Source organism: Macaca thibetana, chromosome 3, assembly GCF_024542745.1.
Source record: "Macaca thibetana thibetana isolate TM-01 chromosome 3, ASM2454274v1, whole genome shotgun sequence".
NCBI classification, from domain to species: domain Eukaryota; kingdom Metazoa; phylum Chordata; class Mammalia; order Primates; family Cercopithecidae; genus Macaca; species Macaca thibetana.
This window is the reverse complement of record NC_065580.1, coordinates 158705650-158729534: the sequence shown is the minus strand read 5'-3', so window position 1 is coordinate 158729534 and position 23885 is coordinate 158705650. Positions and strand designations below refer to the sequence as shown.

At 40.7% G+C, this 23885-nt stretch overlaps 1 protein-coding gene across 5 annotated transcripts in view; it reads left to right on the top strand.

Annotated features, from left to right (window-relative positions):
- Nucleotides 1-23249, top strand: part of KCNJ15 (potassium inwardly rectifying channel subfamily J member 15) — a 53404-nt gene extending 30155 nt beyond the window's left edge. For 4 of the 5 annotated variants that reach the window (XM_050784582.1, XM_050784579.1, XM_050784583.1 and 1 more), the window contains 2 exons: nucleotides 12664-12761; nucleotides 15305-23249. In XM_050784582.1, coding sequence (XP_050640539.1) covers nucleotides 15323-16450 — 1128 coding nt within the window. In that variant the 5' untranslated portion in view covers nucleotides 12664-12761; nucleotides 15305-15322 and the 3' untranslated portion in view covers nucleotides 16451-23249. The remainder of the gene's footprint in view (nucleotides 1-12663; nucleotides 12762-15304) is intronic. The other variant, XR_007724259.1, reaches the window with a different exon arrangement.
- Nucleotides 23250-23885: the final 636 nt, after the last annotated feature.

The window sequence follows — 23885 nt, the reverse complement described above, 5'->3', positions numbered from 1 at the left end:
TCTAGAGTAGAAGATGTTGGAATGTCTCCTCATTGGTCTTACTGTTCCAGTCACATGAGCACCAATGTGATGTTCCTTACTAACATTAGTGCCTGCAAGGATATCCTACTGGAAAGGGGATTAGCTGTGATTTTGTTAAGCGTGCAGCCAATGTTTATAAAAGACGCTGAGATGGCTGTTAAACATGTCAAGAGATTGTGTACAAGTGGAATAAATCAAGGAAAATTCTATAGGTTGGTCTGATTCTGTGGTATTACCAGAATTACTGGTAATATCTACAGCATTTAGAAACTTCATCCACAGTCAGATTTAATCCCAGGGCTATGAAGCCTGGAGAATATATGGGTAGAACTCAGGAGAATCCACGATCTCACATGAGGGGAAAAGAACAGCAGTTTATTTTAAATGGCCTCTAACTAAAATTTGTATTGAGTGTGTGCAACAAACCACAGATGTACTAGCTACAACTGTGACTCTGTCATAGTGGAAATCACAGACATTTCAATATCACATTCCAGCCATTTCAGAGACCTTGAAATAACATTGCTGCTCACCACACCTTCAGAACATTAGCTCTGATTTAATGCTTGGAAACGTATAATTTTGTTTTTTCAGTACCATAATAGGTGCATTTTAATATCCTTGGTGTCTTCTGTAATCTTTGTGACTTTGCTTTTATCTGTTTGAACAGTTCATTCTGAGAAGGCAGGCATGTGTCTCACTAGTCCACCAAAAAAAGACCATAACATAAAATGTTAAAAGCCCCTAAGCTAATATCTTAAAAACGAGACAAACTTCTTAGCTTTTCTGACACCTCTGCTAAGCCATGCATGAAAAGGCTATGCCCCCATCCCACAATGGTTAGATTTGTTTTCAGAGTTTTTAGTACTGGGAAAATCTGGATTGCTTTTTTTCCTCCAAGAAGAATGTCTTTACGTTAAACCCTGTCTTTAAGTTTCTTGGCCTTAGGAATGACTCTTGAGCACAAGTTTGCATTTCCCTAGGGATGCCAGATTTAGCAGATTTAGCAAATACAAATGTACGGCCACTCTGTACTATGTATATCTATAGATACATGTATGTAAATAGTACATATATATCTCTGAATTTCAAATAAACAATAATTTTAGTATAAGCATATAGCAAATAATGCATGTGACAGACTTACACTAAGTTATTTGCTGTCCATCTGAAATTCAAATTTAATTGGGCATCTTGTATTTTATCTGGCAACTCTAAAAACACCAAATTTGGGCCAATAGTCCTCCGGCTAATTAACTACAGATGGTTAGAATGTGTTTTCTTACACTGTACAGTGATGGAAATTAGTTAACTGCCAAATGTCTTAATTTTTTATTGAATGTGAAGATATTTTTAAGTTCTACATTTCTTTTTTTTTTTTTGAGACGGAGTCTTGCTCTGTCGCCCAGGCTGGAGTGCAGTGGCCGGATTTCAGCTCACTGCAAGCTCCACCTCCTGGGTTCACGCCATTCTCCTGCCTCAGCCTCCTGAGTAGCTGGGACTACAGGCGCCCGCCGCCTCGCCCGGCTAGTTTTTTGTATTTTTAGTAGAGACGGGGTTTCACCGGGTTAGCCAGGATGGTCTCGATCTCCTGACCTCGTGATCCGCCCGTCTCGGCCTCCCAAAGTGCTAGGATTACAGGCTTGAGCCACCGAGCCCGGCCTAAGTTCTACATTTCTTATTATCACTCAATGATCACAGAATCTGTTTTCAACTTTGCGACAAGCAAACAACTGAGAAATACTACCAGTCTTTAAAGCAGATTTTGGTATAAACTGTGTTTCACTGAGATACAATTTCTGTATCAGAGAAATGTGGTCAAAATGTAGACTGATAGTGAGACTGAATTTCAAAACTTTTTGACATTCATCCCATTGTTAAATAACTTGGTTTTAAATCAAGCACAAGTCGTAATTTCCATTGCCTGGGATGAGATTCATGCTAATAACTAATATGAATGCCAATAAAGATAAGAAGTTTACCTTTGCATGCAGGTGAATTACATCAAAGCCCATTAGTCATCAATTTACAGAGACTGACAACTCCACATTTATTTCAAATAAAAGAAAATGTAGTAGTCAGCATGAGGCCAAAAAACAAGCCAGCCTGAAATTGGTACCCATATTTATAACGTGCTTTCTATGTTTCCATGCCTTCATCACAGTGCAAAATATTATAAATGTGAAGCAAAGAAAGATAAATGTGAGTGGTAAAAAGTGGCAGACTCAATATCTTAGTGAGAGATTGAGGTTTATTTAAGGGAAAATCAATTTGGAAGTATTGCAAATTATATGATGATGCGGCCTAAAAAGGCATGATCCAGTCTCAAGCAGCTTCTCATGTTTTACAGAAACAGGATTTAAGAAAACCAGCATCACTACTTACTTCCCACGTGTCATCTCCTGTGAATGTTCCAATCATGTCCACTTTGAAGTGTCATTAAATAAAACAACACATTAAGCCAGGCATGGTGGCTCACGCTTGTAATCTCAGCACTTTGGGAGGCCGAAGTGGGCAGATCACTTGAGGTCAGAAATTCGAGACCAGCCTGGCCAACATGGTTAAACCCCATCTCTACTACAAATACAGAAATTAGCCAGGTATGGTGGTGCATGCCTCTAATCACAGCTACTTGGGAGGTTGAGGCGCAAGAATCATTTGAGCCCAGGAAGTGGAGGCTGTAGTGCGCCCAGATCGCAACATTGCACTCTCCAGCCTGGGCAACAGAGCAAGACTGTCGAAAATAAATAAATAAAATAAAATACTTGCTTCTCAACCAGTATTGTCTGCAAAAACAGAAGCTTTCCACTCTGACTTATGCCACAGTCAGACAAACCCAAATGCTGTGGATTTCCTTCTCCTTAACCAAATGGTACTGTTTTGAGCCATCTTCTCCTCTGTTTTAGGTTTGGACTAATCCAGACAAAAATAGTGAAATTCCACGAGTCTATTGAAGAAATCTCTTTCCTAAAGAGAAAATTGGGGCTAGGCGCGGTGGCTCACACCTGTAATCCCAGCACTTTGGGAGGTCGAGGCAGGTGGATCACTTGAGGTCAGGATCACTTGAGGTCAAGACCAGCCTGGCCAACATGGTAAAACCCCATCTCTACTAAAAATACAAAAATTAGCTGGGTGTGGTGGTGCACACCTGTAATTCCAGCTACTTGGGAGGCTAAGGAAGGAGAATCGCTTGAATCTGGGAGGTGGAAGTTGCAGGGAGCTGGATCGTGCCACTCCACTCCAGCCTGGGTGACAGAGACAGACTCTATCTCAAAAAAAAAAAAAAAAAAGAAAGAGAAAAAAAGAAAAAGAAAATTGAGCAGTGCATTATGGAGGCTGACACAGTACAATTTGCCTCCTGACCCCCTCCCCACTTCCAGACATCAGTGTTCCTGTTTTGCCAGTCATCTCACAACAATGCATGTCCAAGCCACGCTGTGATTAGAGGGAGAATATGCTTATTACCCAAGTTCTTCACATGTTGGAGCAGGGAGAGGCCGAGGGTGGTAAACCACAGGAAATTTCCATTTGCCCTCCGCTGTGGCACTCTCACTCTACAGGGAAGTTAGTTGTTATTAAGTAATAATGTTCAGCTGAGGTTGGTCACTCGTAACAACAGACAGATGTGTAATGTTTTATTTGGGTTAGCCAGCTCTCTCACAAATAAAGGGCCTGAAATTAAACTGTCTTTATGAAAATATTCAGCAAATGATACCTCTGGCTTATTCCAGTGTTCAGATTCTTTGCCATGGAAAATGGAAAATGAGTCCCCTGTTGAGCCCAGTATCTGTTTAAACTTGTCTTTGTCGAGTAGAGAAGGGTTGATGTTCTATGAGATTTTAAAAAAGTTTTTAAAGAATTCGCATCGAGGAGTAAAGGGAACAACTATGCAAACCACATTTAGAGATGGAAAACAATTGTTTTTTTTTTTAGTACTTATGGAATTTCAAACAACAATAATGGAATAGAAACATAGGGAAAAAGCTACATATCTGACCGCAGAGGCAAATTGCATTATTACACGCTCACATGCAGTGCAAATGTGGATTGGTCTGTAAAGGAACACTTATTGCTTTTCTAATGCATCGTAGGGTGAGAGGGGCACCTCTCCAATTTGCCAAGGCATCACTGGCAAACTCCAGCTACCGAATGGCTTGGGGAAATGGAGTTCTTTGGAAGACAGGTTCTTGGGAACTGCACCCCCAGAAATTCTGGTTCAGTAGCTCAAGTGTGGAGCCTGAGAACCTGAATTTCTGATGATAGGGGTGCTGCGGTTGGATGAGGGGAGAGGGGTCACACTATTCTATGCCACCCTGTCTTCAGTAGCCAGTGAGATGGATAACTCATCTCAACATATAGCATGACCACGAAGAGAGATACCTACCCATAAAATGGACGAAGATTCACAAAAGCTTGTTTCCAGCTCTCACCTTGTTACTGGCTCAGTAACCTTGAACAAGTTACTCAAGCTTTTTGAGCCTTTTATCTCCCCAGATATAAAGTGTAGAGTTTAGACCAGATCAGCACTCCTCAAAGTGTTCTCAAATGTCACAAAAAGGCTAAACACATACACACACACACACACATGTATATATAGCTACAGTCAAGCAAGTTTTATAACTGTAGGACATCTCAGAAACTGTAGTAAACACATGTGCAATGTGGCTCTCCAAAGAGTGAAAACAATGGGGTATTTGGGGGCTCAGCTCCAGCTCCGGTAGGCAAATCCTTCCAAAATTATTTAACCACAAATCTCTTTATGTGTGTGGAACACCTGAATCACACACTTCAGCAAGAGAACGCCTAATGTCCTCCAGCCTTAACTTTCCCAGCCTAGAATCTCGGTTCTCTCCACAGTCCTCCAATGTTCCCAGCCAGGCCAATGCTAAACGCTTCCCTTAATGATACCCATTATCCAAGGAAGAAACCTGAGAGCAATTTTCTACTGATTGTTTGCTTTTTTCCAGCAATTCTCAACTTTTCGCCAAGACATTACACCCGAACTTCTATCCCCAAGGAAATATTTTCTAACTAAAAACTCCACCTGGCAACTGCAGTGCTTATAGATTTAACCCCAGTGACTCTCCATTCCTTTGTTTGAAAGTAATGAGAATAAATTTTAGACAATCGAATTTCTTGGCTTATTCATGTCCTCCATATTCCAGATAACTTTTAAGTGTTGAAAACTATAGTGGTTTTCCAAGTGTAGTCTGAGGTCTAACAGCATCGGGGATATCTGGGAAACTGTCAGAACTACAGACCCTCTGGCTGCACCCCAAACCTGCTGAATCGGAAATTCTGAGGTGGGGTCCAGTAATTTGCATTTTTATCAACCCCTCCAGGTGATTCTAAAGGGCACTGAAGTTAGAGATCCAGTGTTGAGATCAGAAGCATGGACTATGGATTCCAACATACCTTGTGCTATATCACAGTTCCTTTGTCTGGAATATGGGAATAATAGTAGTACCTACTTCAGAGTCTATGTGAGAATTAAATTAATATATAATGCCTAATATCAGGCCTGGCACAGGGTGAGCAATGAGTCAATTAATTATAGCTGCTTAATCTATAATGGATGCTGACGCGTAGTGAGCAGGAACTTAGCTTTGTCACACTGTACCATGAGCCTCCTTTGCAAGCTAATGCCAATGATGGTGGTTAGATGGGAGTGCAGCCATGGGAACAGACAGAGCTGGTTTGCTCACCAGGTGCTCCATTTGTTAACTTTGTGAATGCATGTAAATTAATTTCTCTAAGCTTAGTTTCCTCACCTAGAAAATAGAGAAAATAATTTCTTCCCAAAGTAAAGAGAGGGATTCAATAAGATAATATCTATAACTGCTTTGAAAAGTGCCTGGACCTTTTTAAGTTGTCCCTTCCCAAATGAAAGCTATCAATGACCTAATGATAGTGGTACCTGGGCAGCCCAGTGTGTCTATGTGATTACAGATCCTGAGGCCACTAGGTCCTTAAACTGGGGCTTCTTGCTCCACAAAATATTAGAATGATAGGATATGATGCCCTTACAACTTTCCCTAAAAAGTTATCTTGTCATGATACATGTAAATATTGACTCAGAAGTAATCAAAAGAGAATTAGTCACCTTTTCTATGTTGTTCTTAGGGTTAAGGCAAGCCATTCTTTCCATTACAATCTTGTTCAATTTGGGTTCTTTTTGTATTCAGTGTTTAGTCATAGACCAACATTCAGAGTTTACATTAAGACTATTTCAGAACTCAGTTGGGTGCGGTGGCTCTCAACTGTAATCTTAGCTGTTTGGGAGGCTGAGGTGAGCGGATCACCTGAGGTCAGGAGTTCCAGAACAAGCTGGCCAACATGGTGAAACCCCATCTCTACTAAAAAATACAAAAATTAGCCAGGCGTAGTGGCGAGTGCCTGTAATCCCAGCTACTTGGAAGGCTGAGGCAGGAGAGTCGCTTGAACCCAGGAGGCAAAGGTTGCAGTGAGCCAAGATTGTGCCACTGCACAATCTTGTGACAGAGTGCTGTCTCAAAAAAAAGAGGATATTTCGGAACTTTACATCTTTCCTTTAAATGCAGTACCTTTTAGGTCAGGCGTATAATCCTAAGATAAAAAAATATGTGTTAATAGTGAGTGTCTCTGTGGTTAGGTTTCACTAGGTTTTGCCTTGCTAACAACTCTAGGAACTGTGTGGCTTACAGCAACAAGAATTTTTCTCACCTGTGTTTCAAGTCGGCTGTAGTTGAATTATGGCTCAGTTCCAAGTTTCCTTCTTCCCACTTAACCAGAAGGAAGGAACAGCCCAATCCATGACCCACCCACATGCAAGGCAAGCCATGTGATGAGCCCGACACCTCTCTTCAGGCATGGTGTGGGTCACTGCTGCTCACACTCCATTGGCCAAAGCAGGTGACAGGGCCACACCTGACACAAGGGAGCAGGAAACACACACCCCATTCCCACTACACCCCAGCAGGGACAGGCCCAGGGAAGGATCCTTTGTGGATGGACTCAGCCAAGAGGCACAGCAAATAGTTGCGAGCAACATACATCAACCACAACCTCCCAAATTGTCACAGCTTTACCAATAGTTTCCAAGTTCAAACATATCTTCCAAACACAGGCCACTGACAGGAAACTAGCTTACAAGTGTGCTGTCATCTCAACTGGTGCTTCCCCTGAAATCCTGACAATTCCCCTGGAGGAGAATGAGTGATTCTGGAGCCTCCAAGGAGCTGTCATTCTTTCTGGGCCATCCTCAGTCCTCAGTAGTCTAAGGAAAAAGTGCTTTTGCAGAAGCAAAGTAGAATTTCCCCAGGAGATACAAACCAAAGGATTGCCTTCTGGAATCTGCTGAGAATCCACTTTGTCCACTTTACTCTTTTTCAGTGAACATGTCTGTTTCTGAGGCCACTTGGCAAAGCCATCTGTGCCCTTGGTTGGCATGGATGAGTTAAAAGCTGGACTTAGAACAGTCAGACCAGCTTTTAAAGTGGATCCTTCACTGCTCTGTAGTGTAGGGAGGAAAATGGCCCAAGGCCAAGGCCAAAGGTCATGGTGCATGTGCTCCTGTGACCACAGTCAAGGGAGCCCAAGGAGGAGAGCGAAGCCTTTATTCTCAATTGTTTTAAACCTCCTGAGCTCACTGAACCCCAAGTAGATTCTCGTCAAGCATTTTTTTTTCTACTTAATATTTAAAACTGTGATACTTAAAGTCAAATTTAATCCAGGCATTTTTTATTTCTGGACAAAGAGATCATTGAAAAATTAATTTAACAGAAACATTTGACATGCAAAAAAGCAAAAAAGCTTTTTAAGCAACTTTTCTTACAAACAGGAAGTTATGTCTTTTCAGAGCTTAAAAGTGAGATCCACCACATGTTAATTTTAGTCTGGGAATCCAAAGTTACGATATGATTTAGATTTCACTAACTCAAATCCAAAGTTACGATTTGATTTAGATTTCACTCTTTATACCTCATCACCCTGATTAATGGACATGGAATGAGGTCACTGAAGGCCTGGTTGAGGAACCCTGGTTTTGGGGAGCCACTGTCTCCCCATTTTTCTGTAAGTGAGAAATGTCTTTTCTGTGGGGCCTTTGCTTTGTTAGTTCACTCTGAAACACAGAATGAAGTTTCCTCGAGATGGGCAAATTGAAAACCTCCAAAATCTGGCTTAACAGAGCTCTAAGTTTTAAAGACATCAATGTTGTACTTACTAGGAATTAAAAAAAAAAAATCATTCTTAAACTGAATTTATTTTCCCTAACAAAGCATCCATGTGACAGCTTGACCATCCCCATTTTATGCATACTTTTGAAAAAAAATCTTTTTATTGAGGTACAATATACATATATAGTTTACTATCTTTAGCATTTCAAGTATACAGTTCAGTGATAATAAGCACGTTTCAATTCTTTTTTTCCCTTTCACCCCGCTTCAAAGTCTCTAGTAACTATGAAACTCCTCTCTATTTTCATGAGATCCACTTTTTTTTTCCCCCTGAGATGGAGTCTCAGAGTTTCACTCTGTCGCCCAGGCTTGTGTGCAGTAGCACAATCTCGGCTCACTGCAACCTCTGCCTCCTGGGTTCAAGTGATTCTCCTGCCTCAGCCTCCTGAGTAGATGAGATTACAGGCACCTGCCACTACGCCCAGCTAATTTTTGTATTTTTAGTAGAGACCATGTTGGTTAAACTGACCATGTTGGTCAAACTGGTCTCGAACTCCTGACCTCGTTATCTGCCCACCTCGGCCTCCCAAAGTGCTGAGATTACAGGCATGAGCTACCATGCCCAGCCGAGATCCACTTTTTTAGCTCCCACATATGCGTGAGAACATGTAATATGAGTCTTTCTGTGCCTGGCTTATTTCACTTAACATGATGGCCTCCTATTCCATCCATGTTGCTGCAAATGGCAGGATTTCATTCTTTCTTATGGCTAAATAATATTCCATTGTGTATATACCACATATTCTTTATCCATTCATCCATTGTTAGACACTGGGTGGATTCCACATCTTGGCTGTTGGAAATAGTGCTACAATGAACATGGGAGGGCAGGTATGTCTTCAAGACACTGATTTCATTTCCTCTGGATCTATATCTAGTAGTGGGATTGCTGGAGCTTATGGAAATTCTAATTTTAGTTTGTTGAGGAACCTCCATACTGTTCTCCATAGTGACTGCACTAATTTACATTCCCACCAGCAGTGTAGGAGGGTTCCCCTTTCTCCAATCTGGAGGAGCTCATTTTTGAGACTTAGAGAAAAGTGATAGCATGTACACAAGGGTTGACTAGCATAAATAAGGGCTGAAAATCTCTTATGGGAATTAAAGATTTATCTGAACTTAATTTTAGCTAATGTTTTTACTAGAATTATTTATATATATTTCCTAAAGCTATAAATGTTACAATACATGCTTATATATTCTACAACATATACTATTTATATAACATTTATAATAATACTTGTTAGTAATATGTTACAGTTTTGATCAGATTCTCCACATATTCCTGCTTTAAAACATCCATGGCCTTGAGTCCCTGGGTAGTTGGCATTCAACTATGAGGATGGCAGAGGTTGTACATTCCTGGAGTGGATACACAGCTGTTCTCAGTGCCTCTGTGAAATGATGTTATTTTAGGATGCTAAGGGAAAGTTGAGCCATAAGGCTCTTTGTCAAGGGGAAACCGTATATCACGTGTGGTTCCCAGTGTGTGTTCCTGGAGCACCAGAGACACCATCACCTGAGGACTCGTTAGACGTGCACATTCTCAGGCTTCACCCCAAACCCGCTGAATCAGCAACTCCGAGCCTTCCAGGTGATTCTGATACGGCTAAGCTTGAGCCCCTGCGTCAGGGCGGTTGCAGGCATGGGCACAAGAGCCTTGCTGTGGAATGTACCACTGCCCTGTGTCTGCTGTTGGGAACTTGGGCAAGTCGTTTACCCTCTCTGTGCCTCAGTTTCCTAATCGTGGGGATAATGATGGTGCCTACCTCTCAGGGTTGGCGTGAGGGTTAAATAAGTTTCCATGTGGAAAGCACTTAGAACAGTGGCAGGCATGTGGTGGTTTAAGTGTTATCTATTTATGATGATGATGATTGTCATTATCGATTTGAACTTTTATTGCTATCATAACTTCTCTGAATAGTTATCACATTATCTTATTATTGCTATAGTTACTATTTATCTGCATCTTTCCCACTGTGGGCCACTCTGGCTCCATTCTTGTCTATTATTTGCTCATGTATTTCTTCCAACCGGTCAGTAGCTTTCCGGTCATTTCCAGGTTGATTGCTCTGATGGAACAGTGTGTTCCAGCTTGCTGTGGTGGGTTTTTGGATTGTTCATCCTTTTAAGAGCCTCTGTCTTTGATGGAATTTTTTTTCCTCCCTCAAGATGGCAATGGGTACTACCCTTCCATTTCCCATTCTCCTTGCTGTGTCCCCAACACTGGAAGTGTAGTTCTCCATATAGCTAAGTACCTTCTGTCTCATTCTGTTTCAGAGTGTGTTTATTTTCTTTCCTTTAACTTCAGAAAACAAATGCTCACAGCATAAGCACTCAGTGACCTCAGATCGTAAATCTTTTACTGGTTTGAAGTAGGAGAAAGTGATACTGACCTATCCATTCAATAGTTGTAAGAACTTCACTTAGGTAGATATCACCATTCAAAGAATTGCAACCCCAACCCACAAACTGAAACGATACAACAAAAACTGCAGAAATAAACATTACTTCCAGAAATTAAAGAAAACAGATAATGGTTTATGTGAAATATTGCTTAGCTGGGAGGATTAACCCTTTTCCCATTTGCCTTGAGAATGCTCACTGGCATCGCTTGAGGCTGCAGCATTTACCTGGAGATGATTTTGCTACACAGTATATCTCTTTTATTATTATTTTCATGTCACTCTAGTATATCAACTTTGGAAACAAAAGACATCATTTTCTTTATAACATTCTGTTTTTAGTAGTGGTATTTTTATTCACCAAATATAGTAATTCTCGATTGCTGAAAATGTCAAATCCTGGAAAACACAGCGTTCCTATACATGATGTTAACATCGGTCTCCAACAGTTGTTGGCCAAAGATTCATTTGATGAATCCGATTTTTCTGAAATAGTAGATTCCGATGATTCAGATGATTCTGATGTTAGTTCTGTTTAGAAATAACTCCAAGAACGATTTTTATGTTTTATTTTCACATTGAAAATCAATCAGATTTGCTTCAGCCTGGAAAAACATGTTTATGTAAAGTTAAATGAGCACTGGTGGCAAGTTGCGCTTTTTTTTTTTTTTTTTAAATGGGAAAAAGGTTAAGATAGGGGAAATTAGAAGAAAATATTCTTCTCTCATTCTTTGTTTTTATCTTTTGGGAAACTGTTATTGTTGCTTACCATGTTAGAAGTTAAGCCAGGTCTATTGAAGAATCACTAAGGGAAAATAACCTAAGGCAGTAAGATAAAATTATATGAAATAAGAGTATGTATCAACAATGGTTTAAACTTCATGAAAGAAGTCTGCTGAGGAATAAAATTCTGTAAATTAAGAGCCTATGAGGAAGTGCAATTCCTAAAGCCTATGGGTAAGATTGATGGGCACAAGGAAGATTCTGGGTCTTCATAGAGCACTGACAAAGAGGTCCATTGCCAAACATGCTGTGGCCACACTGGCAGGATCCAGCCTGTAAGAAGCTGCACAGGTTAATCTGGAATACTTCAACTATAAGAAAGTAATAACTGTAAGTAATTGGTGGATCAGAAGAAATGTAGGAAGTATAAGTGTGCCTATGTGTGTGTGAGGCATAAAAACATATGGGTGGAGACAGATGGATGACAGATAGATAGATAGAGATGATAGATAATTGATAGGTAATAGATCAATAATTGATAGATGATTGATAATAGGTAGGTAGATATTTAGACCAGTAATAAATAGATAATAGATTGATAGGTGATAGATAATAGATGATAGATTAGATAGATAATTGATAGATAATAGATTGATAGAAGATAGATAAAGGCAGATAGCTTAGGAAGAATTATTTTCAAAAAGTAGATGCAAAAGAACCTCTTGAATTTAGAGGAGATTACATGAAACTGTGAATGTTTAAGGGGATTTTGTGGTGGACTGACAAGAACCCTGGGCTAGCTTCCAAAGACTTTGGACCTCGTTCTTTCTGCCAGGACCCAGCTGTGTCAAGTGGGATGGTTCTGACAATCTTTTCCACTCTAATGTCCTATGACTCAACAGTAGCAATGCATTTCCACAGGCGGTAAAAATATTCTAGACTCTTCCCTTCCAGCGCTCACTGTTTACTTCCTCTGCATTTCCCCTTCCTGCCTCCCCGTGTGCTGGTCAGTTCATAGCGGGCCTCAATGAGGGTGGGTTAACCCTCTCTTTCCAGGGTGTTTTGCTACGGAGCTCCCTCCAGGGGCTGGGAACTGTGTGGTGAGGGCTGTGGTTGGGGTTCAGCTTCCTTCTTAAATCGTTCCTTGAGCCTTTACCCTATTCTGTGCAACTGCGCCAGATTTCCAGGGATTGGAAGGTAAATGCCACGGCGTAACTCTTAGAAAATCATCGGGGCTCAGTCTTACTGGGGTGCACTTGGTAACCACCTATGAACCCATGTGTCCCTCTTTCTTTCAGGCAGTAGCAGAATCCCATGGTAGCCAGGTGGGTGAAGGGGAGCGCGGACGTTCTACCTGCCTTGAAGAAGACACCTGACCTGCGGAGTGAGTGACCAGGTAGTAGAGGGTTCTGAAGGCATCACACACTTGAGGGAGGGAGGAGGACAGAGAGGGCTATGGCACCCTTTGACTGCTGACTGCCAGCTGCTGTCTTTCCCACTGAGAAATGCTGCCCCCAACACACCCAGAAGCTCTAGGTCTTGTCCTGTGATTTCTGTCCACCAAGCCTTGAGAGGAGGTATGATAGATGCCATGAAGTCCAGCACTAGATACAAAGGACTGCAGCAAAAGTGCTCTCAGCAGAAAGAGGAAACAGGTCCAGTTCATCCCAAGCCTGGCTTGCTGCCCCTTTGAAAGAGAGTTTAAAACAGAAGCTTCATGGTGCTGCCTTCATAAAAACAGAGCCAAGCTTTCCAGAATCTGGCAGAGGGCTGAGTGCCCGCAGGACACTTGTGTATCACTCACACTGGAAAACTTAAGCCTCTGTTTTTATTTCAGTGGATTGAATGGCATGCAGTTTCCTCAGCAGTTTAAAAAAAAAAAATGCATGCAGTCACTTGCAGACAGGCTGCATTTGTCTCTGCTGGTGCTCACGTTACAAGCTTGTCTGTGCATTTGGGCATGCCAGCATAGTGTTTCATTTCCAACCTTTACTGTGGTCACTTTCCTCTTCGTTGTACTGAGAGGTGTTGCTGAGGGTATAGTAAGGCCCTAGTTTATCAATTATATCCTGTACTTTTCTTCTAACTTGATCCCAAGAACAGTGGGATTTGCTTCCAGGTAAACAAATTTTGAATAATTTATGGCCCTTCTTTGCAACAAAAATGAAAACGTGACTTTCTAAGGAAAAATCAATTTCAGGGGGGCATTTAGTAAATAACACAGTCTTAATAATGTAACAGGAAAATTAAAATGCCCAGCAGACCTTTTGCATCCTGAACAGGTGTTTGCTGCTAATGGATACAGTTTCCATTTCCTTGAAGGGATTTGCCCAGAGGATTACTTTCAAAACTTCTATTGAGATAATACTGCTCTAACAGAAAGAGCATTGCATGAATCTGTATATCAGTTCCTTAATAAAAGGGAAGTTTTTTAAATTCTTAAAATACCAATGAGGTGAAGAAAAACATGCCGCCCAGGTAAAGTTACTCTGTCATCACCCACATTATCTTTTTCAAGGAATGTGGGGGAAATGTATGTCAGTCACCAGGCAGGTACTATAAGACGCTAGAGGCCTCCCAGACAGCTTGTTTCCGGCTGTTAACATGGAGCAGAGCGTTCCCTGGGGCTGAGCATGGAAGCCCAGCACTTCTTATAGGTATGTCTTTCCTACTACAATATTAGATGCCTACATTTACTGACGTTTTCATTTGCTTTTTTTTTTTTTTTTTTTTTTTTTTTTTTTGAGACGGAGTCTCGCTCTGTCGCCCAGACTGGAGTGCAGTGGCGCGATCTCCACTCACTGCAAGCTCCGCCTTCCCGGGTTCCCGCCATTCTCCTGCCTCAGCCTCCCGAGTAGCTGGGACTACAGGCGCCCGCCACCGCGCCCGGCTAATTTTTGTATTTTTAGTAGAGACGGGGTTTCACCGTGTTAGTCAGGATGGTCTCGATTTCCTGACCTCGTGATCCGCCCGTCTCGGCCTCCCAAAGTGCTGGGATTACAGGCGTGAGCCACCGCGCCCGGCCTCATTTGCTCTTTAAAATAGATTTCTCCTGCTTGTTCTGCTTAGTTCTACGGAGTAAGGTAGAATTTTGGTGCCATATCTAAATATCATGTCTAAAATGACATTGGAAGCACTTTTCCAAGAATAACCAGCATATTGATCAAGTCATTAATAAAGCCTAATTATTTGCTATAAGAATGTTTTAGGTTGTTTCATAACTGAGTTTTTTCCAAAGTCATAACAAAACTAGGAGCAGTTGTAGATTCTTAATTATTCATTAGATTAGGGGGAAAATGAATTGCTATTACAAAGAATATCATGCAAAAAATAGGTTTTAAAAAATGCATTACTACTAACTGAGTTTTAAAAACGTATGCTAATATTCTCCATATCAAGAACTGTTTCATGGGTGGTAGATTTTAGTTATAGCAGTACTGGACTAACACTCAGTCAATAATTTTAAATTTTCTATAATTGAGAATACATAGTAGCGGAATATAAGTAAACATATTACTCTGTGAGATATATGCATAAGAGTTTATCACAAAAAACAGCATAAAATTATTTTTTTGAAATACGAGGCTCTGTTTTAACACTTTACCTTATTTAATAGTAACAAAATCCCTGAGGAATAGGTTGTATTGCCATTTAAAACATTGGAGAGTGGAGGTCCAGAGAGGTTAAGTAGCTTTCTCCAGGTCACACAGCTGATGAATTGCAGGGTCAGCATTTAACTCCGGTTTGCCTTTCTGCAAAGTCTCTGCTCCTCACTCTACCCTACTGACCACCTAAGTACAGATCAGTTAGTCTTGCCTTCAGAATTCTCCTTTCTTGTATACTTCCATGTACATTCACACTTACTTCACATGATGATCCTGTTTTCCGGAAGTTCCACCATATAGGGCGATAATGAAACGTCCTTGTCATTTCTCTAAGTATTTCCAGAGCCTGGCAATGGATGCCATTCACATCAGCATGTCCAGCACCCCCCTGGTGAAGCACACTGCTGGGGCTGGGCTCAAGGCCAACAGACCCCGCGTCATGTCCAAGAGTGGGCACAGCAACGTGAGAATTGACAAAGTGGATGGCATATACCTACTCTACCTGCAAGACCTGTGGACCACAGTTATCGACATGAAGTGGAGATACAAACTCACCCTGTTCGCCGCCACTTTTGTGATGACCTGGTTCCTTTTTGGAGTCATCTACTACGCCATCGCGTTTATTCACGGGGACTTAGAACCTGGTGAGCCTATTTCAAATCATACCCCCTGCATCATGAAAGTGGACTCTCTCACTGGGGCATTTCTGTTTTCCCTGGAATCCCAGACAACCATTGGCTATGGAGTCCGTTCCATCACAGAGGAATGTCCTCATGCCATCTTCCTGTTGGTTGCTCAGTTGGTCATCACGACCTTGATTGAGATCTTCATCACCGGAACCTTCCTGGCCAAAATTGCAAGACCCAAAAAGCGGGCTGAGACCATCAAGTTCAGTCACTGTGCAGTCATCACCAAGCAGAATGGGAAGCTGTGCTTGGTGATTCAGGTAGCCAACATGAGGAAGAGCCTCTTGATTCAGTGCCAGCTCTCTGGCAAGCTCCTGCAGACCCATGTCACCAAGGAGGGGGAGCGGATTCTGCTCAACCAAGCCACTGTCAAATTCCACGTGGACTCCTCCTCTGAGAGCCCCTTCCTCATTCTGCCCATGACCTTCTACCATGTGCTGGATGAGACAAGCCCCCTGAGAGACCTCACACCCCAAAACCTAAAGGAGAAGGAATTTGAGCTTGTGGTCCTCCTCAATGCCACTGTGGAATCCACCAGCGCTGTCTGCCAGAGCCGAACATCTTATATTCCAGAGGAAATCTACTGGGGTTTTGAGTTTGTGCCTGTGGTATCTCTCTCCAAAAATGGAAAATATGTGGCTGATTTCAGTCAGTTTGAACAGATTCGGAAGAGCCCAGATTGCACCTTTTACTGTGCAGATTCTGAGAAACAGAAACTTGAGGAGAAGTACAGGCAGGAGGATCAGAGGGAAAGAGAACTGAGGACACTTTTATTACAACAGAGCAATGTCTGATCATAGGAGTGCATCCAGGTTTAACCCTGCAAGCTGTTTCCACATCAGAACTCCCATCAAACACAAAGATTGCTGTGAAAACGAAAATGTGTAGATGCACTCTCAAAAACTGCACGGACATACAAAATCAATCTTTCCCTTTGATCTTGTGGCTAAACCAGCATTTCTGTGTTTGAGAGATTTCCTTTTAAGTGCTTCGAATGAAAGTGAACTCTCATAATTCAAATTGTATAAAATAAAGCTACATTTCTAAGAGCTTGGTGTAGGGCAATTGGAATAGTGTCCTGTTAGATAAACAGACATTTAGCAATGCTGACATTAAAAGGAAATGTATTTCTATACAAGATTATTAGCTCTAATATAAGATATTTATTTAACCAATAACCTTATGGCCGAGAGTTGAATTGTGGTTCAGTATTCATTGATCTACTGCTTTAAAACATGCTGTTTTTGTTCAAGCAGGAAAAATATTATATCTAATGATGTCTATTTGGTAATACCTAAAAAGAGGTAGAGCGACTCTCTATTCACAAAATATAGTAATTTCATTTTTACCTTTCTTCAGTGGACTGAATTGTATGGAAGGAAATCGATCAGATCTGTCATTCACAACTGTGGAAACCTACACAAATGGGGCTGATGCCATTGTTTCCTCTATTTTTTTATTTTATTTTTATGTTTTGGAATTTACTATCCTCTTTCCATTCAAAATGTTTCCATTCAAAATGTGGTTCACAGACCCACTGCATCAGCACCATCTGAGCGCTTATTCATAACGTGTAGATTCTCAGGCCCCAGCCAGACTTACAGAATTGGGATGTCTGTATCTTAACAAGAACCCCAGATGATTTGTATACAGATAAAAGTTTGAAAGTTCTGCTCTGGACAATGTTTTCAAAGCAACTTTCCGAAGCCATGTGGAAAACTGACTCTGTGGGTCCCGTATCCCCGTGGCATCCAGACCTGGCCCCTCTCCATTTCATTATTATTGGCCAATATTTCTTTGAGCCATTTCATTTCTTGTCTATTAAAATGCCTTGCCCATAAAGGAACTGCATAGAATTATCCCCTGACATTCCAAGAGCAAAATAAAGCTCTTGAGAGTAATTGCTGTCTCAGTCATGCTTGCTGATTACAGTTAGCACAAAAGAAAAATTCAGCTGCCTGACAATACAGGAAATGTTCTCAGATGCTGAAGTTTGTAAGGTCCGGTGGGGCCATGAGGAAGAAGAGGAGCTGAAGGTAAGGAACTCATAAACAAGATGACTCTTTGACGCATGAACAAGATTTGAAAATCTCAAACCTGTAAAGAATACCCCCGCTATTTAAATAAAGCTCATACCAAGAGGTAACATTTTGCCCCGGGCAAAATTCAGGGGTCGAGTGCCCTGCATTCCTTTGAGGCAAAAAATAACTGGTCTATGACTGGTTAAATGTCCAAAAGGTGAATTCTCATTTCATTCAAACAAAGACAGATTTGCACGTTCACTCAAGCAGAATGTGGCCATGAATATTCAGTCCCTGCATACGTACAAAGATGTACACATGATTCCCGCCACCACACACACATACACTCACACACACGCAAGCACACACACACAGGCCCTGGCTCTTCAAGCATAATCATGGTAGTCATCAGTGAAAGACATTTGCGATTAAGATAGCAAGTCCTTGACAAATATATTCATGTCTATTTGGTTCTATAAAAATATGAACATTGGGACTCAGAGAAAATGGGGAAAATAAAGTGGATTCAGATAATCAATGAAATGATGGTATAGATTACAGTAGATCTGCTATATATTGATGTTACTGCATTTGCAAATGTCTTCCCATTAAACAGAAAATGTGGCTAAAACCCCTGGCCTGGAACTGAACTAGTTTAAGGTGTGTGTAAGGATAATGGGAGTAAAGTCTGTGAAAGTTTAAAGAACAATCTCAATCCATGAACAAGAGGGAGGATGTTGTCTTTAATTATTTAGGTTTTTTTTTCCTTGTCTGTTGATAAATTTATGGAAGGTTGCTTTAGATCTCCATTCCTTAAAAAATATTACATGGCAGTATAGTTAGATATTATCTCTTTTAGTTATTATACTTGCTATTTTTACTGTATACTGTGGTATAATCAAAAAATAATTCCATGGGCATGTTTACACCTTTTCTGTTGCACTATTAAATTCTTTTCACAGTATTTATATCAATGCTAATTTAAATGTGATGCTGATTAAAAATCTTGCTCATTTATATTGTATCTGGTACAAGGACATAGCATAAGATTCAGAAAAATTTTTGTATTGTCATTTAGCGTATCAATTTCAGCCAAATTTGGAAGACTTGATCATCTTACCTTTTGCTCTACACACTCAAAACAAATACTGGAGTAGAAATATCACCTTAAAATATATCTTAATTTACATTTAGATAATATTGAAATCACATTCTATTAAAATTGGAAATTTAATTCAAATAAAAATCAAACAAAATAGTTGTTTCAATTTATCTAAATATCTGGTCTTAAAAGTGCCTTAAGAGTGTCTGGTTTATGGCCAGGCGCAGTGGCTCACCCCTGTAATCCCAGCACTTTGGGAGGCCGAGGTGGGCAGATCATGAGGTCAGGAGATGGAGACCATCCTGGCTAATACGGTGGAACCCCGTCTCTACTAAAAATACAAAAACTTGGCCGGTCGTGGTGGCGGGCGCCTGTAGTCCCAGCTACTCGGGAGGCTGAGGCAGGAGAATGGCGGGAACCCGGGAGGCGGAGCTTGCAGTGAGCCGAGATCGCGCCACTGCACTCCAGCCTGGGCGACAGAGCGAGACTCCGTCTCAAAAAAACAAAAAGAGTGTCTGGTTTTTAAGAGTGTCTTAAAAACCAATATATGTATAAGTCAACAAATCATATAATATTCAATAAATAGCGCTGAAGTTGTATCTGGTTTGAAACTTACCATTTTCCTCGAACCTTAACTATTATTACTTTGTACATAATACTTTCATGTTACTATGCTAACAAAGGATTTAGGTAGCAAACTTAATTTATTATATCTGGTCAGTCTTCTGCTTAAAACAGATTCACACTCAACACCCAGCTAAGGAGGAGCCAAAGTAGTGGAGTATTCCTGACCCAAAAAGGCATTTGAATTTTGAAACATTTCTAACGTGTTAGGTTTTCTCAATGAGTCCATTAAAAAACGTTGTGTTCCATTTGAGAAACCACAGAGTCAACAGCAGTAAATCAGTGTGCCCCACAAGCCGTGTCTTATTCAGCAATAAAATAGACGGTGCTCACATGGTGCCTGGCAGACAGTGGCTCTGGACAGCAAAACACTGAGTCACCTAACCCTACTCCTTTGGGATGGGGTGGGGAGTCATGCATTGGCTCCCTTTTTCATCCTGGGGAAATTACAACACAAAGCAGAGTGTCTAGAAATCTAAAGAGCTGGTTTAAGGTGAAAAAAATGCCATGAATTAATGAACCAGATATTTAATAAATCAAAACAACTGTTTTGTTGGATTTTTATTTGCATTAAATTTCCCAATTTTTAATAGACTGTGATTTCAATATTATCGAAATGTAAACGAAGATATATTTTTAAGGTGGCATTTCTACTCCAGCATGAAAAAATAGTGACACTCACACTCTAGTATTATTCTGTATCCTTTATTTGAGTCTTCAATATATATACCCCAGCTGGAGGGAGAAGAAGAGAAGAGAAAAATGAAAGCACTAGGGCCTTTGACTAGGTTTGGTTCTGTATGCTCTCAGGATGTTCAAAAGGTCAGACATTTGGCCACATGGCACGGTGAAGACTCTCAGGCTTTCAATTTTGGCTTTCCTTCTTGCTAGACTTTTCTTCGCCTATTAAATTTCTGAAATAACTAGTTTTATCATAGCTTTCCATGATGCAATTTTTTTTAAGTGAAAGGTACTAGCATTTCCAGTGGTGATTTCCAGGTTCTGTGGTGTGCACTCGAAGTCTAGTCTCTGACTGTTAAACTCTGGCTAGGTACAAGATGATCTTAATTTTCTTCCTCTGGGGAAGACTTACTTACACTTGAAGCTCAAAAGCTTAACATTCACTTCTAAATGATTAACTTCATACACTTTACCCTTTGTGAATTTCAATTTATTTTTTTGTTTTTCTTTTTTCCTTTTTTTTTTTTTTTTTGAGACGGGGTCTCGCTCTGTTGCCCAGGCTGGAGTGCAGTGGTGCAATCTCGGCTCACTGCAAGCTCTGCCTCCCGGGTTCAGGCCATTCTTCACCTCTGTCTCCCAAGTAGCTGAGACTACAGGCGCCCGCCACCATGACCGGCTAAGTTTATTTTTGTATTTTTAGTAGAAATGGGGTTTCACCGTGTTAACGAGGATGTCTCGATTTCCTCACCTCGTGACCTGCCCGCCTCGGCCTCCCAAAGTGTTGGGATTACAGGCGTGAGCCACCGCGTCCGGCCGAACTTCAATTTATCTTTAATCAAAGTGACTTCCAGCCAATCCCTGGACCTGCGGGCAGCAATGAGTGGTTTTCTACTCTCAAAACCAGTGTGACTTCTGAGTAGTAGTAGAGTCTCCAGAGTTGGAATTTGCAATAAAATTGCATGATTAGAAATTAATTGGGATTTTAAAGAATAAGGAGTTATTTGCCTTCTTAAGCTACTAGTATTTGTCAGTAAACTCTGTTTTAATTGGTTTTGTTTTTTTTTTTTTTTTTTGGAAAGGACAAAGCCTTTGTCTTCAGAGCAAAAAGAGGAATTTGTGGGCATTCAGATAGCCACATATTGAGGGCAGGAACTTTTACTTTTCAATTGGTATGTTGACAGTGTGTAAAAATAGAAGACCAAGAGAAGGCAGTTGATTGGAGTTGATAATTAATAGCTAGTAAAAATTATAAGAATGGATGATGGAAGTCAAAGGACAGAACTGATACATGAGTATAAAAGCCAAGGATGTCATGTATGTAGGTCAAGGCTTTGTAATCTGAATATAATGCCCGCAAGCTAGGACTGCCAGGCACTCTGTATGTGCAGAATATGTCCTATATGGAGTAATTTTTGATTTGTGTGGACTTTTGAAGATTACCTTAAATGTCTTATATGCAACCTTTTTTCCCCTGTATATTACAAAATTGCCTTGGAAATTAGACAAATCTTCAAACTTAACTGAAACTCCTGTCCTGAATAGTTATTTGCCAAATCTGACAAACTTACAAAGAGTGTTCGCATAATCCCAAACTATGCCCACTTCCAGAAGAGAAATACATGCTTCTTTATTTGGAGTTTATGATATTCATACAACCAGTAGTAGAGTCAGGGAGTATTCCAGAAACGTATGTCCCTGGCTTGCCCAATTATCAAGGGAAAATTTCAGCTGAACACCGGGAACCCAGTCAACGCAGTCTTTGACACTCCGGTGTGCAGTGTGGAGCAGCGTGCACTGTCTGAGCCTCCACAGTGAGGAATGGTCTTCCCTGGGGCTTCACCCTAGAAGGATGGGCTCAAAGTCGCCCTCCACGTGGGTGCACAGGAGCCCAGATTCTCAAACCCCAGTTGCAGAATTAGGCTGATGGTTTTACAAAAGAGTCCTCCTAAAAGTCCATCATCAAGTTTTGTTTGGTTAGCAACGCTTGCCACATGATGTAGTACTTAGCTATAATTTTATCTTTATTCAAGGCCAAATCTTACCTAGTGTCCATGCCCTCCTACCTACTTAAAATTTCTAATTTCACCCTCAAAAATATTTAAGTAAATAAAAATTAGATCTACTCAAAATTAGACTCCAAGGGAATTACTATCGCTGATTATAGAGTATCTATTTCCTTAAAACAAAAAATCAGAAGTTGTTGACTCTGAGCTAGGAAATGCATGATCTCTCAGCTGACTGTTACTTTATGCAAATTTACTTAATATTATCGAAAAGTAAAGAGCTTCCAAGAAGGCGATTGGAGGGAAGTTCAAAGGAAAGATTTTTTTCATTCGCTGTAGTTTTAGCTGTATTCTTTCATCTGCAATCAAATCTCAGGATTAAGGATGTCGTATTAAATCAAATCATTACAGGAAGTATGACTGTATCAGCGGCTTTTTACACAAACAAACCTCCAGATCACAAAAGGAAGCCGTGTTTGTGTGCTGACGCGAAGTGTTACATAGCAGCCAGGAGAGGAAGGATAGCAGCCGACTTGGATCCATTTTTGAGGAATGATTTCTGTAAGGTGTCATGGAATAGTAAGTTACAGAAAGGAGGCTTTTGTAAACAGAATCTCCATTCCAGAAAGACGGACTCCAAAATACTACTTAATGAAATTCAAGGGAACGTTATGGTAATGGAAATCCCAAATGACGTACAGATTTTATATGCAAACAAACCCACTACTTGTAACTCCCGGTAGTGTCTACTTACCAAAATCTTGATCACACTTCGGTCTCTTCCTATATATAGAACCACATCTGATCCTTATACAGTGTTGCAATATTTATATCCTTGCTTTCCCATGGTTCTTAAGCGAGTCTTAAGCTTGGATTTGCTCCAGCAGAATGGTGGTTCGTGTTTCTCAAGGCTGAGCTACTATTTGGTGCATGTCGGAAATCTCACACTAACTGTGGATACTCTGTCATCACTGAACCCAATCATACAATGACCAGACAGCTTTAAATACCTACTTTTGTATGCTATGAATTTATCCCTTTATTTGTCAAATCCTTTATTTCCATATGTGGCTCTGTCACCTTTTTTTTCTCTTCCAATAAATGGAATTACTGTAACTTGTGAAACAATGGCAAACACTATAAAGCTAATTTTACAGTCTTGGGTTTCTTTTTGTTTCACTGGAATGGTAATGGTGTTATAGTGGTGCTGTGACAGACAAAAATCTAATATGTCCTTAGAAAGTTCAGAGGTGGACTTACTTGAAATAACCTTTTCCAGTGATGGCAATCACAATAATGTGGGATGAATGGGTCCTAAAAACTTATCAAGGTGTTACTATATATCAGTACCTAAAGAAATGTATTTTGCTTCTTTCCAATCACGGAATAGAAAAAGAAATCCCTGCCTCATTGCTCCTTTTTTTTTTTTTTTTTTTTTTTTTTGAGACAGTCTCACTCCATCACTCAGGTTGGAGAGCAGTGGCTCACTGCAATCTCCTCTTCCAGGATTCAAGTGATTCTCCTGCCTCAGCCTCCCAAGTAGCTGGAATTACAGGTGTGTGCCACCACGCCTGGCTAATTTTTTTATTTTTAGTAGAGATAGGGTTTTACCATGTTGGCCAAGTGGGTCTCAAACTCCTGACCTCAAGTGATCTGCCCACCTTAGCCTCCTGAGTAGCTGTGATTACAGGCATGAGCCAGTGAGCGCAACCTCATCTCTCTTTTTTTGCCTAATGCTCTCCTGCTCCAGAATGATTATCTCATTTTAGTCAATGATTAAAAATCAAGCAACCATTTA